This window comes from Syngnathus scovelli, chromosome 8 (genome assembly GCF_024217435.2).
Source record: "Syngnathus scovelli strain Florida chromosome 8, RoL_Ssco_1.2, whole genome shotgun sequence".
Taxonomy (NCBI): Eukaryota; Metazoa; Chordata; class Actinopteri; order Syngnathiformes; family Syngnathidae; genus Syngnathus; species Syngnathus scovelli.
In genome coordinates this window covers 5,214,408-5,236,942 of record NC_090854.1, presented here as the reverse complement: position 1 = coordinate 5,236,942, position 22,535 = coordinate 5,214,408, and the positions used below count along the sequence as shown (strand labels likewise).

At 40.6% G+C, this 22,535-nt stretch overlaps 1 protein-coding gene and 1 long non-coding RNA gene across 10 annotated transcripts in view; both read left to right on the top strand.

Annotated features, from left to right (window-relative positions):
* The window catches only part of LOC137840518 (cobalamin trafficking protein CblD-like), a 51,662-nt gene extending 30,680 nt beyond the window's left edge, over positions 1 to 20,982 (top strand). For 2 of the 6 annotated variants that reach the window (XM_068651590.1, XM_068651587.1), the window contains one exon: positions 20,627 to 20,982. In XM_068651590.1, coding sequence (XP_068507691.1) covers positions 20,627 to 20,821 — 195 coding nt within the window. In that variant the 3' untranslated portion in view covers positions 20,822 to 20,982. Of the gene's footprint in view, positions 1 to 95; positions 2,284 to 2,860; positions 8,004 to 8,226; positions 8,383 to 8,672; positions 8,961 to 20,626 lie in introns of those variants that run through there. The other 4 variants (XM_068651591.1, XM_068651586.1, XM_068651589.1 and 1 more) reach the window with 4 other exon arrangements.
* Positions 11,703 to 19,392, top strand: LOC137840555 (uncharacterized). Of its 4 annotated transcripts, XR_011087296.1 has the most exons (7): positions 11,703 to 11,717; positions 12,426 to 12,530; positions 13,328 to 13,432; positions 14,136 to 14,240; positions 17,477 to 17,626; positions 17,699 to 17,785; positions 18,861 to 19,392. It is a non-coding gene; the product is annotated as an uncharacterized lncRNA (long non-coding RNA). The 4 variants fall into 4 exon arrangements; XR_011087293.1 differs by lacking the exons at positions 11,703 to 11,717; positions 12,426 to 12,530; positions 13,328 to 13,432; positions 14,136 to 14,240 and adding exons at positions 15,967 to 16,052; positions 16,760 to 16,887; XR_011087295.1 differs by lacking the exons at positions 11,703 to 11,717; positions 12,426 to 12,530; positions 13,328 to 13,432; positions 14,136 to 14,240 and adding exons at positions 15,969 to 16,052; positions 16,760 to 16,864.
* Positions 20,983 to 22,535: the final 1,553 nt, after the last annotated feature.

Sequence of the window (22,535 nt, the reverse complement as noted above, 5' to 3'; positions counted from 1 at the left end):
CAGGGGCTTTGATTTCGTGACCCAACCCCGGTTGATTAAATCCTATAGATAAGATTTTACTTCCTGGTTTAGGGGTTTTGGGACGCTAATGTATGTTTTTTGGACTGGTGTATTATCATGAAGGGAAATGTAAATGCGGAGAGATGCTGCCGACATCATTTTCGTCTTCACCAAATGCCCTGCAATCTTCCCAGAGCATTTCCCTCACTACCTGTTGCTGCTCATTCGTTAAATGGTCTAGCACAGTGGTTCTTAACCTGGGTTCGATTGAACCCTAGGGGTTAGGTGAGTTGGTCTCAGGGGTTCGACAGAGCCTCCACTGAGGAGGTCCAAACAAACCTGATTTATCATGTAAATTCTGATTTGCCAGGATGTAATTTGTTGTGAGTTCATGCTGGTTGGTTTTGTTCTTTGAACAAGGTGATGTTCATGCACGGCTCATTTTGTGCACCAGTAAAAAATATCTATGTCTTGAATTTAAAGAAAATAACTTCACTAACTGGGGGTTCGGTGAATGCGCATATGAAACTGGTGGGGTTCGGTGCCTCAAACAACGTTAAGAACCACTGATCTAGCACGTAGGGTACCAAGTTTCACTAATGTTATTGGGAAAAGATGATGAAAGTTTGAGGTCTGCCTTGTTTTTATCAATTTTTGGCTTACTCGCAGGCTGTAGGCTTAGAATGCAACTTCTACATAGGTATTTAAAGGCCCATTTCCAGCAACCACCCCTCCAGTGTTCTAATGGTTATTGCATTTGCTAATTGTGTTAGAAGGCTAATGGATGATTAGAAAACCATTGAAAACCATTGTGCAATTATATTAGTTTTTATGTAAGTAGTGTAGGTAATAAATCATTGTGATTAATAATCGGGATTATGACATTGATCAAAATACACTGCTCCAAAAAATTAAAGGAACAGTTTTTTATCCGGGTATGGCATGAATTCAATGAGACTTTTCTGATAAGGTTTTGGTCAGGTAGGTGGCAGAAGGGGTTGTTAATCAGTTTCATCTGCATTGGTGTTGATGGAATTAACAACAGGTGCACTAGAGGGGCAACAACAAGATGGTCCCCAAAACAGAACTGGTTTTGCAGGTGGAGGCCATTTCATGTTCCTCACTCTTGATCTTTTTTAACTGTTTTTCCACAAGTGTTGGCTTTAGCTAGAGTCATTATCACGACTGGTAGCATGAGGTGATTTCTTAACCCTCCTGAAGTTGCTCAGATTGTCCAACTCCTCCAGGATGGCACATCCATGCGTGCTGTTGCAAGAAGATTTGATGTGTCTCCCAGTACAATCTCCAGAGCATGGAGGAGATTCCAGGAGACAGGGCCGTAGACGGTCCTCATTCCATCAGGAGGACCGATATCTGCTACTTTGCGCAAGGAGGAACAGGTTGAGCACTGCCCGAGCCCTACAGAAGGACCTCCAGCAGGCTACTGGTCTGAATGTCTCTGCCCAAGCAGTCAGAAACAGACTTCACGAGAGTGGTCTCAGGGCACAACGTCCTGTAGTGTGCCCTGTGCTCATTGCTCACCACCGTGGAGATCGATAGGCATTTGCCATAGAACACCAGAATTAGCAAGTCCGCCACTGGCGCTCTGTGCGTTACACAGATGAGAGCAGGTTTACCCTGGATAGACGTGAAAGGGTCTGGAGAAGCCAAGGAGAGTGCTATGCTGCCTGCAACATCATTCAGCATGACCGGTTCGGTGGTGGGTCTGGGGAGGCATTTCCATGGAGGGACGAACAGACCTCTATAGGCTAGAGGACGGCAGTCTGACTGCCATTAGGTACCCGGATGAAATCCTTGCACCCATGGTCAGACCCTACGCTGGTGCAGTAGGTCCTGGGTTCCTCCTGATCCACAACAATGCTCGGCCTCACGTGGCAAGAGTATGCAGACAGTATCTGGAGGATGAAGGAATTTACACAATTTAATGGCCCTCACAATCACCTGATCTAAACCCGATAGAACACCTCTGGGACATAATGTTTCGGTCCATCATACGCCGCCAGGTTGCTTCTCAGACTTTACAGGAGCTCACTGATGCCCAACTCAAATATCCTAATAATATCCAAATAAAAAAAAGTACTATAACAGCAAAACAAAATCAAACATTTGAAAATGTCCATTAACGCACTCAGTACTTGGTTGGGAATCCTTTTGCGCGAATTACTGCATAAATGCAGCATGGCATGGGGGCAATCAGCCTGTGGCATTGCTGAGGTGTTATGTCATTGAGAGCGTCCTCACCAGTTGCATCGCTGTCTGGGGTGGTAACTGCACTGAACAGAACTTGAAGGCCCTGCAGCGCATTGTGAATACGGCTGGTGAGATTATTGGTGCTTCGCTCCCCTCCCTGAAGGACATTTACACCTCCCATCTCGCCCGTAAGGCAACCTCGATTGCCAGAGATGTGAGTCACCCGGCTCACTCTTTGTTTGACCTTCTGCCCTCTGGGAAGAGTTACAGGAGCCTGCGCTCCCGCACCACCAGACTTGCCAACAGCTTCTTTCTCCAGGCTGTTAGGGCCCTGAACTCGCTACCCCCTTCTGCGTAGCGTGCGGAATGTCTGCTGTACGCGCACTTGCTCCTTTTTTTTCTGCTCCTCTTATTTATTTATTTATTGTTGTGTTATTTATTCATTATTTATTCAGCACGCTTTTGTTATACTTGTTTACTTGTTTGTCTGTTGTGAGCCATGTCTTGTCACCGTGGGATAGGGGGGAACGAAATTTCGGTTTCTTTGTGTGTCTTTGGCATGTGGAGAAATTGACAATAAAGCTGACTTTGACTTTGACTTTGACTTTGACTTTAGCTCATTTGCATTGTTGGGTCTGGTGTCTTTCAGCTTCTTCTTCACAATACCCCACAAATTCTCTATGGGGTTCAGGTCAGGGAAATTGGCAGGCCAATTGAGGACAGTAATGCCATGGTTAGTACACCATTTACTGGTGGTTTTGGCACTGTGGGCAGGTGCCAGATCATGCTGGAAAATGAAATCATCTCCATAGAGCTTTTCAGCAGACGGAAGCATGTAGTGCTCTAAAATCTGCATTTACTCTGGACTTGATGAAACACAGTGGACCAACACCAGCAGCTGACATGGCTCCCCAAACCATCGCTGACTGTGGGAACTTCACATTGGATTTCAAGCAACTTGGATTTCGCTCCTCTCCAGCCTTTCTCCAGAATCTGGCGCCTTGACTTCCAAATGAAATACAAAACTTGCTTTCGTCTGAAAAGAGGACTTTGGACCACTCTGCAACTGTCTCGTGCTTCTTTTCCATAGCCCAAGTCAGACCCTTCAGAAGTGGCTTGACTATGGGAATACGGCTATTATAGCCCATTCCCGGACACGTCTGTGAACAGTGGCATTTGATACCTGGACTCCACCTTCAGTCCACTGTCTTTGAAGCTACCCCAAATTCTGGAAGCGACTCTTCTTCACAATGCTGTTAAGGCTGCGGTCATCTCTCTTGGTTGTGCAGCGTTTCCTGCCACATTTCCCCCTTCCAACAAACTTTTTGTGGATGTGCTTTGAAACTGCACTCTGTGAACAGCTTGCTCTTGGAGAAATTTCTTTTTGTGTCTTACCCTCCTGATGGAGGGTGTCAATGATGGTCCTCTGGACAGGAGTCAGATCAGCAGTCTTCCCCATACTTGTGATTTAGTTTACTGAACCAAGCTGAGTGTTTTTCAAGGCTGCAGGTGTTTTGAGTTAATTAGACCAGTGTTTCCCAACCTGTTTTCATTCATGGCACACCTTTTCATTGGAAAAAAATCTCGCTGCACACCGCCAACAAAAATCTGTTAAGCTCCTATATTAAAATCAGTTATATTACAACGAAACACGTAGAGTCCTATTCCTATATATGTATGGAGAGTCGAATAATTTAATAGAAATAAATACTAAATATTCTTTAAATTGTATTCCTTTTTTTAAATAAAAGTGACAGTTTTTTAAAAAGGTTTTAGACGGTGTAAGAAATAAACTATTTAAAGTGATTGTGATTAAAATAAAAGAATCAACGTGATTTTGTTTACTGTTTTAGACTAGGTCTATAAATATTGCAACAATAAGAACAAAGTCACTTTTAAAGACGCTCTGCTGTTCTGACAGCAGCTGAGTGGCTATCACAGTCAAGGAGTCTCGACTTGACTGCTTATTTTACGTATGTGAAAAATAACCAATCCAGGTTCTCCGGTTGAACTGCATTCTCTGATTTCCATCGGACCACAAACGCACCACAACCGTCATAGTGTCTGTCACTGTTAGCAAAAGCACACAGCAACACACACATAAACTGAATGTGCCGATGCAATACAATCATATCGACACAATATGAAATCTCAAGATGCTCCGATTCTCCACACATGCACGATTAGCAAGTGGCTGACCAGGCCTTGCGCGAACTGACCAGTTGTTTGGCGATCCTATTTACAATGCGCTCCTTAATTAATATTGGACAGTCCCACGGCACAGCTGAACGTCTCTCACGGCACACCAGTGTGCCGCGGCACAGTGGTTGGGAAACACTGAATTAGACAATTCAAGTTATTAGTTGAAAACCCTACTAGTATACTTTTGCATGATATTCTAATATTTTGAGATAGGATATTTGAATTTTCTTAAGCTGTATGCCATAATCAGCAATATTAAAATAATAAAAGGCTTGCAATATTTCAATTGATTTGTAATGAATCCAGAATGTATGACATTATTGTTTTTTTAATTGTATTACAGAAAATAAAGAACTTTATCACAATATTCAAATCTTCTGAGACAGTCATGTGTATATATATATATTGTATATATATATATATAATGTATATAATGTATATATATATATATATACCGTATTTATTCTAATTATCGCCCATAACTCTCTTCCCCCTTCTGCGTAGCGTCCTGTACTTATTTATTGTTATTTGTTTATTTATTATTTATTCATCACTCTTATTTGTTCATTGATTGTGCCTTCTTTGTTTATTTTTCTTGTGTTTACTTTTATGTACATTGTGAACTATGTCTTTTCACCGTGGGATAGTGGGAACGTAATTTCGATCTCTGTGTGTCTTGGCATGTGAAGAAATTGACAATAAAGCAGACTTTGACTTTTACTTTGACTTTATTCTAATAATCTTCCAGTGTGGTAGCGATGACATAAATACAAAACATTGATACCTCTAATTATCCCCCATGCTGCTAAAAATTTCCCCCAAAACTTACGTTTTCCTCCGCGACCGCATGCAGACGTCATTGCGCAAGTTTAAATATGACTGATTTGACAGCACGTTGAATGTCCCTTTTAAATTGTTTTTCTCCATATACTCTGATACAATTACACTCTTCCCTCCGCTACAATATCCTCACACAATTACATTATCGGGGCGTGCGCTCGAACGAGACGATCGCGATATCATGACGTGCGCAACGTGATGTGCGACGGTAACGTGTCGCATCGATGGAGCGTCAATTGTCCCACCCCGCTGTTAGAGGTAGATCAAACAGCCGCTGTTCTAGTGTTAAGAACACCAGTAAGATGCTGGTATTGCATACTGCATAAGGAAAATATACATATATTTCAGTGCCCCTTGGCGATCGGACAAAAAGTGTTCTTTATTAATCGCCCACCCCCCTGTTGGACAGCCCTGGGCGCTAATTAGAATACATATGGTATATATTTATCATCGGCTCCCCCAGACCCCCGGTCGGTCTCCCAGACCCCCGGTCGGCCCCCCAGACCCCCGGCTACTTTTCACTGTTTTTTCACATTTTCCATTCTCATCCCTTGTGAATGTGTCACGGCTCCACTCCGCTCTTGCGGTGCTGACCGGCTGACGCACCCCGGCAGCCCAGCACATTACTGCCGTTGTCCCGACTGTTTCTGCACGCCGGTACATTTTTCCTTCATGCGTGAGTGTGTCACGTCTCCGCTCTCGCCCTGCTGGCCTATGGCATCACACGCCGTCCGCGCTAGACCTCTGAGGCGCGTGTCGCATCGAGTTGTCGCTGATGGTGTAGGGGTGCACTTGTGTGCTTCGATTCCTGCATTTGACGTGCAAACAGGACAATCTAATCGGGAGTGACAAGCACACATTCAGCTCTACTCTGCTTGGCGATCGAGGAGCAGAGACGTGTGTGTGTGTGTGTGTGTGTGTGTGTGTGTGTGTGTGTGTGTGTGTGTGTGTGTGTGTACTTGTTTTTATTAGTATGGGGGGTCCGAAGACAGGGAGCCCACCAACAAAGTGGGGCCCTGTGTCGTTGTGGGGTCCAAAATCATGGACCCCACTCGGGAAACCACTCTAAAACAGCTTGAAATGCTCTAACAACATGCCTCACGAATTTTTTTCACTTACCCCTCATGGTCGCAATGTTGAGAATTGTGTGTGTGAAGTGTGTGTGCTCAGTAGCGGCCCCCCGACCATGGCAAGTGGTATTGCAAGTATACACACTACCGGAAGTGTGTGTGATTCAACCAATCAGGGCACCTCGTGATCCGAGTGTTGATTAAGAAAATAAAATGCTATTTCCTGTAGATTTAAACCAGGTAATTATTATTTTAGTAACCATAGCAGCTAAAATAATACTGTAAACATAAAATTCCTGCATTACAATTGCAATTTATCTACGTTATTTAATATTCATTACACTTGCTTTATAAAAATACGCTCATTCTATTAGGCTTATTTTAAAAACTGTCTCGTGCATTTTTCATGTTCTAAACATAAAAATAAAGGTATAAATAAATAGTAATTTATTCTTTACCATCAGTTTACATATTAGTTAAATCAGCATCTCGTGCATTTTTCATGTTCTAAACATAAAAATAAAGGTATAAATAAATAGTAATTTATTCTTTACCATCAGTTTACATATTAGTTAAATCAGCAGGTATTGCATGTGTTAGCTTCATGCGGCTAAAACCACCAGCTTAACGTCACTTCGCCACGTGTGACGCCGCCAGACTGAGACTGCTCCGCGACGAAGACACGCTGCTCATAACGAAACACAACATACACGGTGAGTAAATCAACTGCATGTAAATACTAAGTACAAGAAACTGATGTAGAAATGCTTTTTGTCCAGACCCCGAGGGGTTTATATGCAATGATTATGGCTTCGGATTCGGTATATTGTCACTCGGATGGCGTAACGTTTTCCCCTCAGACAGTCCGGCTTTTTAACTTGTTATTCATCTTAGCTTGCAGTGGTTTTAAAAACAATGGTGTAAAAGAGAACGACAGAATGTATAATTGCTCCGTGTTATATTCAGGATGATTTCGATGTGCTAATGTTTCATAATTGCTAAGCCCAGAACCGGACTCTGGCCGTAATTGCCGAAACCACTTCAAAACTCGTCAAACACGTGTGTGCTCAGTGTTATGATATATCTGCATGTCTTCTGTATTTCTCGGTGGTTTTCTATCAGAATGCTTTCTTTAAATAACACAAGCATTCTGACGCAAATAAAACTATCCGGAAACTAGCTTATTGGCTAATTAGCTACCGCTAATCAGGATGCTACGTTCACTTTTCAAACACAAACATAATAAAAACGAGTTGGTAGCTCCTGAAAAGTATAACGAGTTATACTGGTAAAACTATTGAAATAACTTTTCTTTGGATGCAGCACCTGGTTGGAACTGTGACTAGTTAAAAGTAACAAAGCTCAGCTTCAAACCGACAAACATTTTCATTAATATATCAGTATTTTCTGAAAAATATTCTTTCTTTAATCACTCTTGTTCTGTTAGTTCTCAGGCCAGGCTTATTCCTTCAGTCTTTATACAGTGGATGATTACAAATCTTTTAAAATTAATATAGAGTGCTTGTTAAAGTTCTCTCTGCCATGTTTTGAATTATTTTTTAGAGCCAGAAATGTCCAAAAGGAAAGCAAGAAAAAAGCCTGCTGATGAAGCAGCCTTTTACATTTAATCCTCAAAGGACAAACCTGGACTAGTGGAAAGATTTATTGATGATCAAAAAGGTAATAAACTCATTTTTAGACCATTTATCCATTAAGTATATATTTATTTATTTTATAAAACAACACAAAAAACAATCAAATTCAGATTGGTTGTTGTATTTCTGTTTCTAAGCGAGAACTTAGTATTAAAATTGTAAGATAACACCACAATTATTTGGTTAAAGGTGTATCTTAAAGAAATATTTTCTCATAACCAATGGTTTTATATAAAATGTCCTTGCAGGAAGAGGCGTGTTTGCTACCCAGCACTTTGAACAAGGAGAGTTCATCTTATAATACAGGGGTCAACTTCTGTCAGCAGAAAAATGCCAAACAAGCAAGTACTCTGAAAAGGAGAGTACATTTCTCTTTTCTTTGAATGGCAGAATCATTACTGGTGGTATGTATATCCAAATATTTTCTATACAATAATTATGAACTCTAGAAAGAGACTGGAATAAAATACCCTAAATTAGTGAGTCACTCAGAAGCAATATTTCAATAACACATCAGGATTGTGGCATTAACAATTTTTTTTATTTAGTGCTATGATGTTCAAAAAGACATTGTTTCCCTCTCAACTTTTCTTTTAAAATGTTGCAAGTTTTTATTTCTGTAAGCCAACTTTTATTTTACTAAAAAACTAGTTATATGATACAAAATGTTTGATTTCTGTTTTTTCTTTCCTAGTATTGATGCATCAACAGAGGATGGCTCTCTTGGAAGATTAGTGAATGACAACCACAAGTCTCCAAACTGCACCATGAAAAAAATAGTAAATGACGAGCCCCATTTGTGCCTTTTTGCCATCAAAAACATAGAAATGGGAACTGAAATCAATTACAACTATGGTGATTCTAAATGGCCATGGCGTGAAAAAGTAAGTCAGTAAGATCAAGTATGCAAGTTGGAATATTAATTTGTTATTAAAAAAAGGAAGATTTTTGTCTCTTTTATTTGAATTACTCTCAGTATGATGTTGGTAAGTTATTTGTGGTTTTGATTCCAGGTGACAGGCTCTCAGGCTCCTGTTGACGGTGCGCTGCCTGAACCAGCCAGAACTTGGCAGGACTCTGGCCCTGATGATAACATCAAACAAGATGCCAGCCAACAGGTAACATTCAGTTAGACTTTGTTGTAAGAAATAAACTTTGTAGACCTTTTCTTGTTCTCTTAGTTTACAGCTTTTAATTGGAAAGCTGTTCTTTAGTCAGAAGGTACCTTAAACAGCATTCAGCCAACCATTGGATCACATGGTTTTAGTGGTTCTCCTCATAGAGCCCAAACGAACCAGTGGCACACACACCTATAGAAGGATTGTTGAAACATGCGCCCATGGGTGTCCAACCAAGCCAATCATTCACACACACATAACAGATTTCTGATGGCTACTTGTGGGGCCCTCCGTATGGATCTAAAGTTGTCTTGGTTATTCCAACCAAGCCAATCATTCACACACACACAATAACAGATTTCTGATGGCTACTTGTGGGGCTCTCCGTATGGATCGAAAGTTGTCTCATGTTTTTAGATCATATTTTGGTTATGGACATTATGGAGGCTGATTATATTACAGCTATAGTTCCACACATCCTCAACAGCAAAACGACTAAAGTGTCATGCTGAAGGATGCTCCACTACATCCATAAAGATGCTGTTATAGGACCTGATTAGACATCAGGTCTGACTGGAACACTTTAGTTAGAAAAGCTTGTTTGGTTTTGGGGACTAACTTCACATGATTTAACTATACAGGTCTTGAGTCTGTCATTTGTGGTGTCTGTATGATGTTGGTAAGTTATTTGTGGTTTTAATTCCAGGTGACAGGCTCTCAGGCTCCTGTTGATGGTGCGCTGCCTGAACCAGCCAGAACTTGGCAGGACTCTGACCCTGATGATAACATCAAACAAGATGCCAGCCAACAGGTAACATTCAGTTAGACTTTGTTGTAAGAAATAAACTTTGTAGACCTTTTCTTGTTCTCTTAGTTTACAGCTTTTAGTTGGAAAGCTGTTCTTTAGTCAGAAGGTACCTTAAACAGCATTCAGCCAACCATTGGATCACACGGTTTTAGTGGTTCTCCTCATAGAGCCCAAACGAACCAGTGGCACACACACCTATAGAAGGATTGTTGAAACATGCGCCCATGGGTGTCCAACCAAGCCAATCATTCACACACACATAACAGATTTCTGATGGCTACTTGTGGGGCCCTCCGTATGGATCTAAAGTTGTCTTGGTTATTCCAACCAAGCCAATCATTCACACACACACAATAACAGATTTCTGATGGCTACTTGTGGGGCCCTCCGTATGGATCAAAGGTTGCCTCATGTTTTTAGATCATATTTTGGTTATGGACATTATGGAGGCTGATTATATTACAGCTATAGTTCCACACATCCTCAACAGCTAAACGGCTAAAGTGTCATGCTGAAGGATGCTCCACTACATCCATAAAGATGCTGTTATAGGACCTGATTAGACATCAGGTCTGACTGGAACACTTTAGTTAGAAAAGCTTGTTTGGTTTTGGGGACTAACTTCACATGATTTAACTATACAGGTCTTGAGTCTGTCATTTGTGGTGTCTGTATGATGTTGGTAAGTTATTTGTGGTTTTAATTCCAGGTGACAGGCTCTCAGGCTCCTGTTGACGGTGCTCTGCCTGAACCAGCCAGAACTTGGCAGGACTCTGACCCTGATGATAACATCAAACAAGATGCCAGCCAACAGGTAACATTCAGTTAGACTTTGTTGTAAGAAATCAACTTTGTAGACCTTTTCTTGTTCTCTTAGTTTACAGCTTTTAGTTGGAAAGCTGTTCTTTAGTCAGAAGGTACCTTAAACAGCATTCAGCCAACCATTGGATCACATGGTTTTAGTGATTCTCCTCATAGAGCCCAAACGAACCAGTGGCACACACACCTATAGAAGGATTGTTGAAACATGCGCCCATGGGTGTCCAACCAAGCCAATCATTCACACACACATAACAGATTTCTGATGGCTACTTGTGGGGCCCTCCGTATGGATCTAAAGTTGTCTTGGTTATTCCAACCAAGCCAATCATTCACACACACACAATAACAGATTTCTGATGGCTACTTGTGGGGTCCTCCGTATGGATCGAAAGTTGTCTTGGTTATTCCAACCAAGCCAATCATTCACACACACATAATAACAGATTTCTCATGGCTACTTGTGGGGCCCTCCGTATGGATCGAAAGTTGTCTTGGTTGTTCCAACCAAGCCAATCATTCACACACACATAATAACAGATTTCTGACAGCTACTTGTGGGGCCCTCCGTATTGACCGAAGGTTGTCTCATGTTTTTAGATCATATTTTGGTTATGGACATTATGGAGGCTGATTATATTACAGCTATAGTTCCACACATCCTCAACAGCAAAACGGCTAAAGTGTCATGCTGAAGGATGCTCCACTACATCCATAAAGATGCTGTTATAGGACCTGATTAGACATCAGGGCTGACTGGAACACTTTAGTTAGAAAAACTTGTTTGGTTTTGGGGACTAACTTCACATGATTTAACTATACAGGTCTTGAGTCTGTCATTTGTGGTGTCTGTATGATGTTGGTAAGTTATTTGTGGTTTTAATTCCAGGTGACAGGCTCTCAGGCTCCTGTTGACGGTGCGCTGCCTGAACCAGCCAGAACTTGGCAGGACTCTGACCCTGATGATAACATCAAACAAGATGCCAGCCAACAGGTAACATTCAGTTAGACTTTGTTGTAAGAAATAAACTTTGTAGACCTTTTCTTGTTCTCTTAGTTTACAGCTTTTAGTTGGAAAGCTGTTCTTTAGTCAGAAGGTACCTTAAACAGCATTCAGCCAACCATTGGATCACACGGTTTTAGTGGTTCTCCTCATAGAGCCCAAACGAACCAGTGGCACACACACCTATAGAAGGATTGTTGAAACATGCGCCCATGGGTGTCCAACCAAGCCAATCATTCACACACACACATAACAGATTTCTGATGGCTACTTGTGGGGCCCTCCATATGGATCTAAAGTTGTCTTGGTTATTCCAACCAAGCCAATCATTCACACACACACAATAACAGATTTCTGATGGCTACTTGTGGGGCCCTCCGTATGGATCAAAGGTTGCCTCATGTTTTTAGATCATATTTTGGTTATGGACATTATGGAGGCTGATTATATTACAGCTATAGTTCCACACATCCTCAACAGCTAAACGGCTAAAGTGTCATGCTGAAGCATGCTCCACTACATCCATAAAGATGCTGTTATAGGACCTGATTAGACATCAGGTCTGACTGGAACACTTTAGTTAGAAAAGCTTGTTTGGTTTTGGGGACTAACTTCACATGATTTAACTATACAGGTCTTGAGTCTGTCATTTGTGGTGTCTGTATGATGTTGGTAAGTTATTTGTGGTTTTAATTCCAGGTGACAGGCTCTCAGGCTCCTGTTGACGGTGCTCTGCCTGAACCAGCCAGAACTTGGCAGGACTCTGACCCTGATGATAACATCAAACAAGATGCCAGCCAACAGGTAACATTCAGTTAGACTTTGTTGTAAGAAATAAACTTTGTAGACCTTTTCTTGTTCTCTTAGTTTACAGTTTTTAGTTGGAAAGCTGTTCTTTAGTCAGAAGGTACCTTAAACAGCATTCAGCCAACCATTGGATCACACGGTTTTAGTGGTTCTCCTCATAGAGCCCAAACGAACCAGTGGCACACACACCTATACATGGATATTTGAAACATGCGCCCATGGGTGTCCAACCAAGCCAATCATTCACACACACATAACAGATTTCTGATGGCTACTTGTGGGGCCCTCCGTATGGATCGAAAGTTGTCTTGGTTATTTCAACCAAGCCAATCATTCACACACACATAACAGATTTCTCATGGCTACTTGTGGGGCCCTCCGTATGGATCGAAAGTTGTCTTGGTTATTCCAACCAAGCCAATCATTCACACACACATAATAACAGATTTCTGACGGCTACTTGTGGGGCCCTCCGTATTGACCGAAGGTTGTCTCATGTTTTTAGATCATATTTTGGTTATGGACATTATGGAGGCTGATTATATTACAGCTATAGTTCCACACATCCTCAACAGCAAAACGGCTAAAGTGTCATGCTGAAGGATGCTCCACTACATCCATAAAGATGCTGTTATAGGACCTGATTAGACATCAGGGCTGACTGGAACACTTTAGTTAGAAAAGCTTGTTTGGTTTTGGGGACTAACTTCACATGATTTAACTATACAGGTCTTGAGTCTGTCATTTGTGGTGTCTGTATGATGTTGGTAAGTTATTTGTGGTTTTAATTCCAGGTGACAGGCTCTCAGGCTCCTGTTGACGGTGCGCTGCCTGAACCAGCCAGAACTTGGCAGGACTCTGACCCTGATGATAACATCAAACAAGATGCCAGCCAACAGGTAACATTCAGTTAGACTTTGTTGTAAGAAATAAACTTTGTAGACCTTTTCTTGTTCTCTTAGTTTACAGCATTTAGTTGGAAAGCTGTTCTTTAGTCAGAAGGTACCTTAAACAGCATTCAGCCAACCATTGGATCACACGGTTTTAGTGGTTCTCCTCATAGAGCCCAAACGAACCAGTGGCACACACACCTATAGAAGGATTGTTAAAACATGCGCCCATGGGTGTCCAACCAAGCCAATCATTCACACACACAACAGATTTCTGATGGCTACTTGTGGGGCCCTCCGTATGGATCTAAAGTTGTCTTGGTTATTCCAACCAAGCCAATCATTCACACACACACAATAACAGATTTCTGATGGCTACTTGTGGGGCCCTCCGTATGGATCGAAAGTTGTCTTGGTTATTAGATCATATTTTGGTTATGGACATTATGGAGGCTGATTATATTACAGCTATAGTTCCACACATCCTCAACAGCTAAACGGCTAAAGTGTCATGCTGAAGGATGCTCCACTACATCCATAAAGATGCTGTTATAGGACCTGATTAGACATCAGGTCTGACTGGAACACTTTAGTTAGAAAAGCTTGTTTGGTTTTGGGGACTAACTTCACATGATTTAACTATACAGGTCTTGAGTCTGTCATTTGTGGTGTCTGTATGATGTTGGTAAGTTATTTGTGGTTTTAATTCCAGGTGACAGGCTCTCAGGCTCCTGTTGACGGTGCTCTGCCTGAACCAGCCAGAACTTGGCAGGACTCTGACCCTGATGATAACATCAAACAAGATGCCAGCCAACAGGTAACATTCAGTTAGACTTTGTTGTAAGAAATAAACTTTGTAGACCTTTTCTTGTTCTCTTAGTTTACAGCTTTTAGTTGGAAAGCTGTTCTTTAGTCAGAAGGTACCTTAAACAGCATTCAGCCAACCATTGGATCACACGGTTTTAGTGGTTCTCCTCATAGAGCCCAAACGAACCAGTGGCACACACACCTATACATGGATATTTAAAACATGCGCCCATGGGTGTCCAACCAAGCCAATCATTCACACACACATAACAGATTTCTGATGGCTACTTGTGGGGCCCTCCGTATGGATCGAAAGTTGTCTTGGTTATTCCAACCAAGCCAATCATTCACACACACATAATAACAGATTTCTCATGGCTACTTGTGGGGCCCTCCGTATGGATCGAAAGTTGTCTTGGTTATTCCAACCAAGCCAATCATTCACACACACATAATAACAGATTTCTGAAAGCTACTTGTGGGGCCCTCCGTATTGATTGAAGGTTGTCTCATGTTTTTAGATCATATTTTGGTTATGGACATTATGGAGGCTGATTATATTACAGCTATAGTTCCACACATCCTCAACAGTTAAACGGCTAAAGTGTCATGCTCAAGGATGCTCCACTACATCCATAAAGATGCTGTTATAGGACCTGATTAGACATCCAGAACTGACTGTAACACTTTAGTTAGAAAAGCTTGTTTGGTTTCGGGGACTAACTTCACATGATTTAACTATACAGGTCTTGAGTCTGTCATTTGTGGTGTCTGTATGATGTTGGTAAGTTATTTGTGGTTTTAATTCCAGGTGACAGGCTCTCAGGCTCCCGTTGATGGTGCGCTGCCTGAACCAGCCAGAACTTGGCAGGACTCTGACCCTGATAATAACATCAAACAAGATGCCAGCCAACAGGTAACATTCAGTTAGACTTTGTTGTAAGAAATAAACTTTGTAGACCTTTTCTTGTTCTCTTAGTTTACAGCTTTTAGTTGGAAAGCTGTTCTTTAGTCAGAAGGTACCTTAAACAGCATTCAGCCAACCATTGGATCACACGGTTTTAGTGGTTCTCCTCATAGAGCCCAAACGAACCAGTGGCACACACACCTATAGATGGATATTTGAAACATGCGCCCATGGGTGTCCAACCAAGCCAATCATTCACACACACATAAAAGATTTCTGATGGCTACTTGTGGGGCCCTCCGCATGGATCGAAAGTTGTCTTGGTTATTCCAACCAAGCCAATCATTCACACACACATAATAACAGATTTCTGATGGCTACTTGTGGGGCCCTCCGTATGGATCTAAAGTTGTCTTGGTTATTCCAACCAAGCCAATCATTCACACACACATAATAACAGATTTCTGATAGCTACTTGTGGGGCCCTCCGTATGGATCGAAGGTTGTCTCATGTTTTTAGATCATATTTTGGTTATGGACATTATGGAGGCTGATTATATTACAGCTATAGTTCCACACATCCTCAACAGTTAAACGGCTAAAGTGTCATGCTCAAGGATGCTCCACTACATCCATAAAGATGCTGTTATAGGACCTGATTAGACATCCAGAACTGACTGGAACACTTTAGTTAGAAAAGCTTGTTTGGTTTTGGGGACTAACTTCACATGATTTAACTATACAGGTCTTGAGTCTGTCATTTGTGGTGTCTGTATGATGTTGGTAAGTTATTTGTGGTTTTAATTCCAGGTGACAGGCTCTCAGGCTCCTGTCTATGGTGCGCTGCCTGAATCAGCCAGAACTTGGCAGGACTCTGACCCTGATGATAACATCAAACAAGATGCCAGCCAACAGGTAACATTCAGTTAGACTTTGTTGTAAGAAATAAACTTTGTAGACCTTTTCTTGTTCTCTTAGTTTACAGCTTTTAGTTGGAAAGCTGTTCTTTAGTCAGAAGGTACCTTAAACAGCATTCAGCCAACCATTGGATCACACGGTTTTAGTGGTTCTCCTCATAGAGCCCAAACGAACCAGTGGCACACACACCTATAGATGGATTGTTGAAACATGCGCCCATGGGTGTCCAACCAAGCCAATCATTCACACACACATAACAGATTTGTGATGGCTACTTGTGGGGCCCTCCGTATGGATCTAAAGTTGTCTTGGTTATTCCAACCAAGCCAATCATTCACACTCACATAATAACAGATTTCTGATGGCTACTTGTGGGGCCCTCCGTATGGATCGAAGGTTGTCTCATGTTTTTAGATCATATTTTGGTTATGGACATTATGGAGGCTGATTATATTACAGCTATAGTTCCACACATCCTCAACAGCTAAACGGCTAAAGTGTCATGCTGAAGGATGCTCCACTACATCCATAAAGATGCTGTTATAGGACCTGATTAGACATCCAGAACTGACTGGAACACTTTAGTTAGAAAAGCTTGTTTGGTTTCGGGGACTAACTTCACATGATTTAACTATACAGGTCTTGAGTCTGTCATTTGTGGTGTCTGTATGATGTTGGTAAGTTATTTGTGGTTTTAATTCCAGGTGACAGGCTCTCAGGCTCCTGTTGACGGTGCGCTGCCTGAACCAGCCAGAACTTGGCAGGACTCTGACCCTGATGATAACATCAAACAAGATGCCAGCCAACGGGTAACATTCAGTGCGACTTTGTTGTAAGAAATAAACTTTGTAGACCTTTTCTTGTTCTCTTAGTTTACAGCTTTTAGTTGGAAAGCTGTTCTTTAGTCAGAAGGTACCTTAAACAGCATTCAGCCAACCATTGGATCACACGGTTTTAGTGGTTCTCCTCATAGAGCCCAAACGAACCAGTGGCACACACACCTATAGATGGATTGTTGAAACATGCGCCCATGGGTGTCCAACCAAGCCAATCATTCACACACACATAACAGATTTCTGATGGCTACTTGTGGGGCCCTCCGTATGGATCTAAGGTTGTCATGGTTATTCCAACCAAGCCAATCATTCACACACACATAACAGATTTCTGAAATATGGTTTCTTGTGGCTTCTTTGTTGTAAATTTTGGAGCCTTTTCCATGTTTTATATGTAAAATTTCCTGTGATATAAGGTTTTGGCATATTTCAGAGGATGTGTACAGCACCGGTCGTCTACCAGTTAAGATATTGGACAGAAATTTTAATTATTTTGAGCAAAGAAATTCTAGTCTTTATATTAATACAGCATATAAGAGTAGCTTGCAGAAACTAACAACACATTTCTTTTAATTCCCTCCATAGAGCTATCAATTATCAAAGGAGTTTCTCAAAGTGGACTACTCAGACAGTGATGATACTGACAATGATTCCCAAAAGGACTGCTCTGTACCTCTGCAAATCAATCTGCTCAAAACAAGAGTATATTAAATTTGACCAAGCATTCTTATACAGGTGCAGTTAATTTTTGTTTTAGAATATTGCTATACTGTGGTTTTTTTCTGTACTTAAAAATCATCATTTCAGATGGGCTGATCCCAGAAGTGATAGAAGTGACCTCTTGTACCTCCGCATCTCGTGGCCCAAGTAATGAAAAGTCTGCCAAAAAGGGAGGTGAGTTTAGAGTAATCCTTTTCAATATATAACTTTATCACAGTTGCTTTTAAATTGCCCAATTGTTACTACTGTATCAGTATCTAATTATCCTCACATATGCTGCTTACTAAGATTTAGATGACCCAAGCAAGATATATTAAACACCACTTGACTTTTTTTCTTAGACATGTAAGGTCTAAACTTTTGAATTTTGTCATAAAATGAAAATTGACCCATCCTTTCTCATGTGAGTTACAGGTCATTGCTAACCTTGATTATATGTGAGATGTTTGTTTACATCTATTTTTAAATAGAGGTAATGTATACATGACACATTTACCTCAAAAGAGAGAAAGAAAAATTGCTCTAGATTAACCTATTAGTGAATATGCAAATTCACACATTGTCACACCAAGGCAGATACCATTCTTACACAGCTTGCATTTAATTTTTTACACATTATATATTTCCAAATTTACTTTTATCATCTTTGTTTGTCCATGTGTAGCACGTTATCAAAGCAAATTCCCCATACATGTAAAACACTGTCTGAAAAAAGTTTTTCTCTGATTTTTATTTTTTATTTTCCCTGATTTTGCAACAACTTGTATCTGTTCTTAATGGTTTTGTCAGAGAAATGGTGCATCCCAATGTGCTGCCATGGTGGAGTTTGACTGCCTGTGCAACCTCTGTAGGGTCCAGGAATTGCTTCATCTACCAGCAGTGACATTCTGGTCAAATGCAAAACTGCTTAAAAGTAATCAAGAAAATGAGAGACCTCTTTCCCCCACCACCAAAACTGGGGGCATTCTAATGTTACCCTTTTGTGCATCTATTTTTAATTTTGTTAATATCAAAACAGCTGACACTGAAGACCACCTAGCAACTTAAATGACCGGATTAATATCTCAGATATTAACTGATTTACTTATGTCTATTGTAGGCTCATCACTGTTGACAAAGATAGTTGACGTTATAAAATATCTCATTTGAATTATATTGTCGGATAATTGTACATAAAGTGAATGTATTCTTTATGCAATTTTGTTCTAATTAAGTTGTAAACTAAAAAGTGCTCTTCCTATGCCCTTAGGTAACGGAAAAGTTGTGAAAAGAAGCTGGACCCCAGAGGAATGTGCTGCAGTAAATAAACATTCAAGGAAGTATATATTGACAAATCAGGTTCCTGGTAAGCTTGACTGCGAGAGATGCATTGCTGCAGAACCACAAGCACCGCGCTGTTAAGTACTTTGTCAAAAAGAGAATAACCACCATGAGGAGAAAATATGAGTGAAACAGCTTCCCTTAACAGAGATAGAAACACATGGCTGGTCCTGTTTCACCATTTGTTCACTATTTGTTTGTGATTTTTTTTATGCTCCACTTCTCCTGTTCGTAAATGTTAGATTAAATAAGTTCCTTTATTCATTGGCTACATTTGTAATGTGTCCATTTAAAATTTTGACTCGACAATTATTACTTGTAAATCCTGTGTACTTTATAGTTAGCTAAAATGCAGAATTTAAATATTTTAAAATGTACCAATATGACTGAACAAATTGAAGAATATTAAGACTGTGACCAAGGAAAATGGACCAGAATCTGAATAAAGACTTCAGAATGTATTTTAGAATGCACATTTCAATGTATATCTAGTATATTTAGCCAGATGAAAGTATTAATAACACTAACAAAATTTTTAGGTTTTCTCAAATGATTAAGTCCACACAAATGCATGTTTGGGTTAGATTAGGGTTGGGGTTGAACTTGATAGATCCTCTTTATAAAGGCAGACCTAACAAGTCTTAAATCTTAACAGCAAGCTCCATAACTGGCTAAAAAAATAATGTGTGTATAGGTAGACCTCTTAAGGTTGAAATATTAAAAGCGATCCCCATAACTGACTAAAAATCTCATGTGTGTAAAGGTGGACCCCGCAAAGCCGGAATGTTAGAAACAGGCCCCAGATATGACTGAAAAACTGACATGAAAAAAAAAGTTTCAAATTGTGTTTATTGAAAGTGATTTTTAGTAACAAGATTTTTTTTGGGAGTTGCCTGATTTTTTTCATAGTTCTTGGACCACTAGAAAGGGTGGACCCCAGAACTCGGTAAATTAAGTTGGGTCCTGCAGAGGGAGGTTAACAAGGATGTGTGTGTGTGTGTGTGTGTGTGTGTGCGCGCGCGCGCGCGCGCGGGCGGGCGGGCGGGCGGGCGGGCGGGCGGGCGTGCGTGAGCTCGCTTGTGTGTAATGAAGTACAAGTCTGAGGTGCTGCCAATATGTTCACACAGACGGAGTGAATAAAGTGCAGGAGGCTGAGATAAAGTGTCGTTAGAACTGCTAAGCTAATCAGCTGCTAGGACACAGATCAACAAGTTCCCATTGGCCAGTCATATGGGCAGACAAAGCCCTGATCTCCAAGCTGCAAGTGCCGCAAAATGCCACGACGCATTGGGTGTAGGGGTGGACATGCCTGTCTTGTTGCCTGTCTTGTGTGCTTTATTGCGTATGACGGTGTGAATATGTGTGTGTGTGAGACAACAACAAAAAATCAGAATCTATCTGCAATAATTGTTTAAAAAAAATCTGCGGTGGACCAAGCTTGCGATAGGTAAACCGCGCAGTAGCGAGGGATTACTGTAAAGCAGGTAAAATAATTTTCCCTGTCTAACTAAAAACTGTTTAAATAATACAAAGATTTCAAGTTGCATCCATCCTTGGTTGGTTTGACAGTTTTGCTGAATGGCATACCAGTTTAATAACACTTAAGCATGTATACTTTCTGAGCATAACATGAGTTTTCTTGTGTATGTAATTTCCCTCTTTCATTTAATTCACTCGCTTTTTTTTCCTCCCTAGTTTTTTGGACCTTACACAAACAAGACATTGTTTGAGACAGACGACAGGTACCGTCTTCTTGGCTTTCACATTGAAGACCTGGGTTGCTGTAGAGTTATTCAACATCCTTTGTGGGGATCACATGTGTTTGTGGGAATAATATTTACCAACGCACCACCCAGCAACCTTAATATAAAGAATTCTCATGGCTTTTAAACACAAGTCCATATGCTTTTTTGTAATCGAAATGTTCTTAGCTATAGATCTATCTACGGTTTGCGTGTTGGTATCATTATTTAGTGGACTGAATGTAATGCTTGCATGAAAACTTTAAAAGGTTGTTATTGTTTCACAATAAAATCTCAAATTAAACATTATTTTTGTCCTGTAATATTTAAAATAATTTTTCCGTATCTGTCAAATGCATACCGGATTTTCCAGATTATAAAACGCACCTGATTATATGCCGTATCAGCTAAAATTAGAGGGATTTTTTTTTTTCACATATAAGCCGCATGTATACACAAAAAGGATGTTCAGGAAAGAGATGGTTATTTGTGGACCCATACCTTTTATTAACATAACGTTTATGGACCGGGGAGGCTGGGAAGATGGCGGAGTAGTCACTGCATTTTTTTGGAAGCTCGCTAAAAAACTGTAAAATTCTATTGTTTGACCTTACTTTACTCAACTCAAAGTAAAACGATGGACACACACAAGATATTAAACCAGCAACATTAAAACATCTAGCCTCTACAAGACCTAAAATGCCAGGAATAACGAAGGAAAACGAACATGACTATTATTCAATGGATGTGACAACGCAGGCAAAACGCGGACCAAGCTCCACGCCGTCAACGCCAAGTAAGTCGATGAAGGAGAAAGCAAGCTAAGACTACTGAAGAGAAAGAAGATGACCAAGCTACCAATGATGATACAGTACCTCCTCGTTTATCGCAGATAATTGGTTCCAAAAACCACCCGCGATAAGTGAAATCCGCGAAGTAGGGTCACCCGCTCATCTGTACATTTTTTGTGTGTCAATAAATGTATATGAAACAATTTAAGTGCATATTTTATTATTAGAACATTAAATAATTGTTTCAAACATGTAAATAATACATTAGTAGTATAAATAACAGAACATTTTGTATAAATATTGAAAATATAAATATCCTACGTGTGTGCGTGTAACATGTTAACAAGAAGGACTGGGCAGGCTAACTAGTTAGTAGAAAGATGCTAATTCGCGATCGTGCTAACGCGAAAACGGACCTGTAATGTAAACCAACATTTGGAGCAATACGACATTGTCCTAAAGGTTAGACATATGTGATCATTCATTTCTCTTATTAGGAGACCCACTTACATCGTGACTGCTGTACCACTGTAACATGTAAGTTGCTGTAGCTTTATGCTCTGATGAACTATTGTAGTGCTGTCACTTATAGTGGGTTGCTTATTGATCGCTCAAACAATAACACACGGAGGCAAGGATGCAGTACGAGCCGATCTTTACTGGGTGCTCCGTCACGACTACACACAGACCTCACCACATGATCACTGAACCTCCAGTACTGACAGACAAACACAGTCGAGCACTGAGTGCTCGATCCAATCTACCTTCATCCCTCTTTTCCAACTGAGAAGTAGCTTATCCATCAGTTACCTTAACTCTTTAGTATCAACACTGATCAAAATTTCAACATGCATATTTCAATTATAAACAAAGCATGTTTCAATAAACCAAATGGCTTTCAACAATCTTTTCTGTTAACCTTATCGTTTGGCGAATCATGTTGACCTTTCTTTTTTTTACTTTCTCTTCGAACTTATAACATTTTATAACATTTCAAGATAAACACATCATCCACCCCTTAGTTTCGCCATCTTTTGTCTTTTTTTTTTTTTTTTAACACTGAGTAACAAC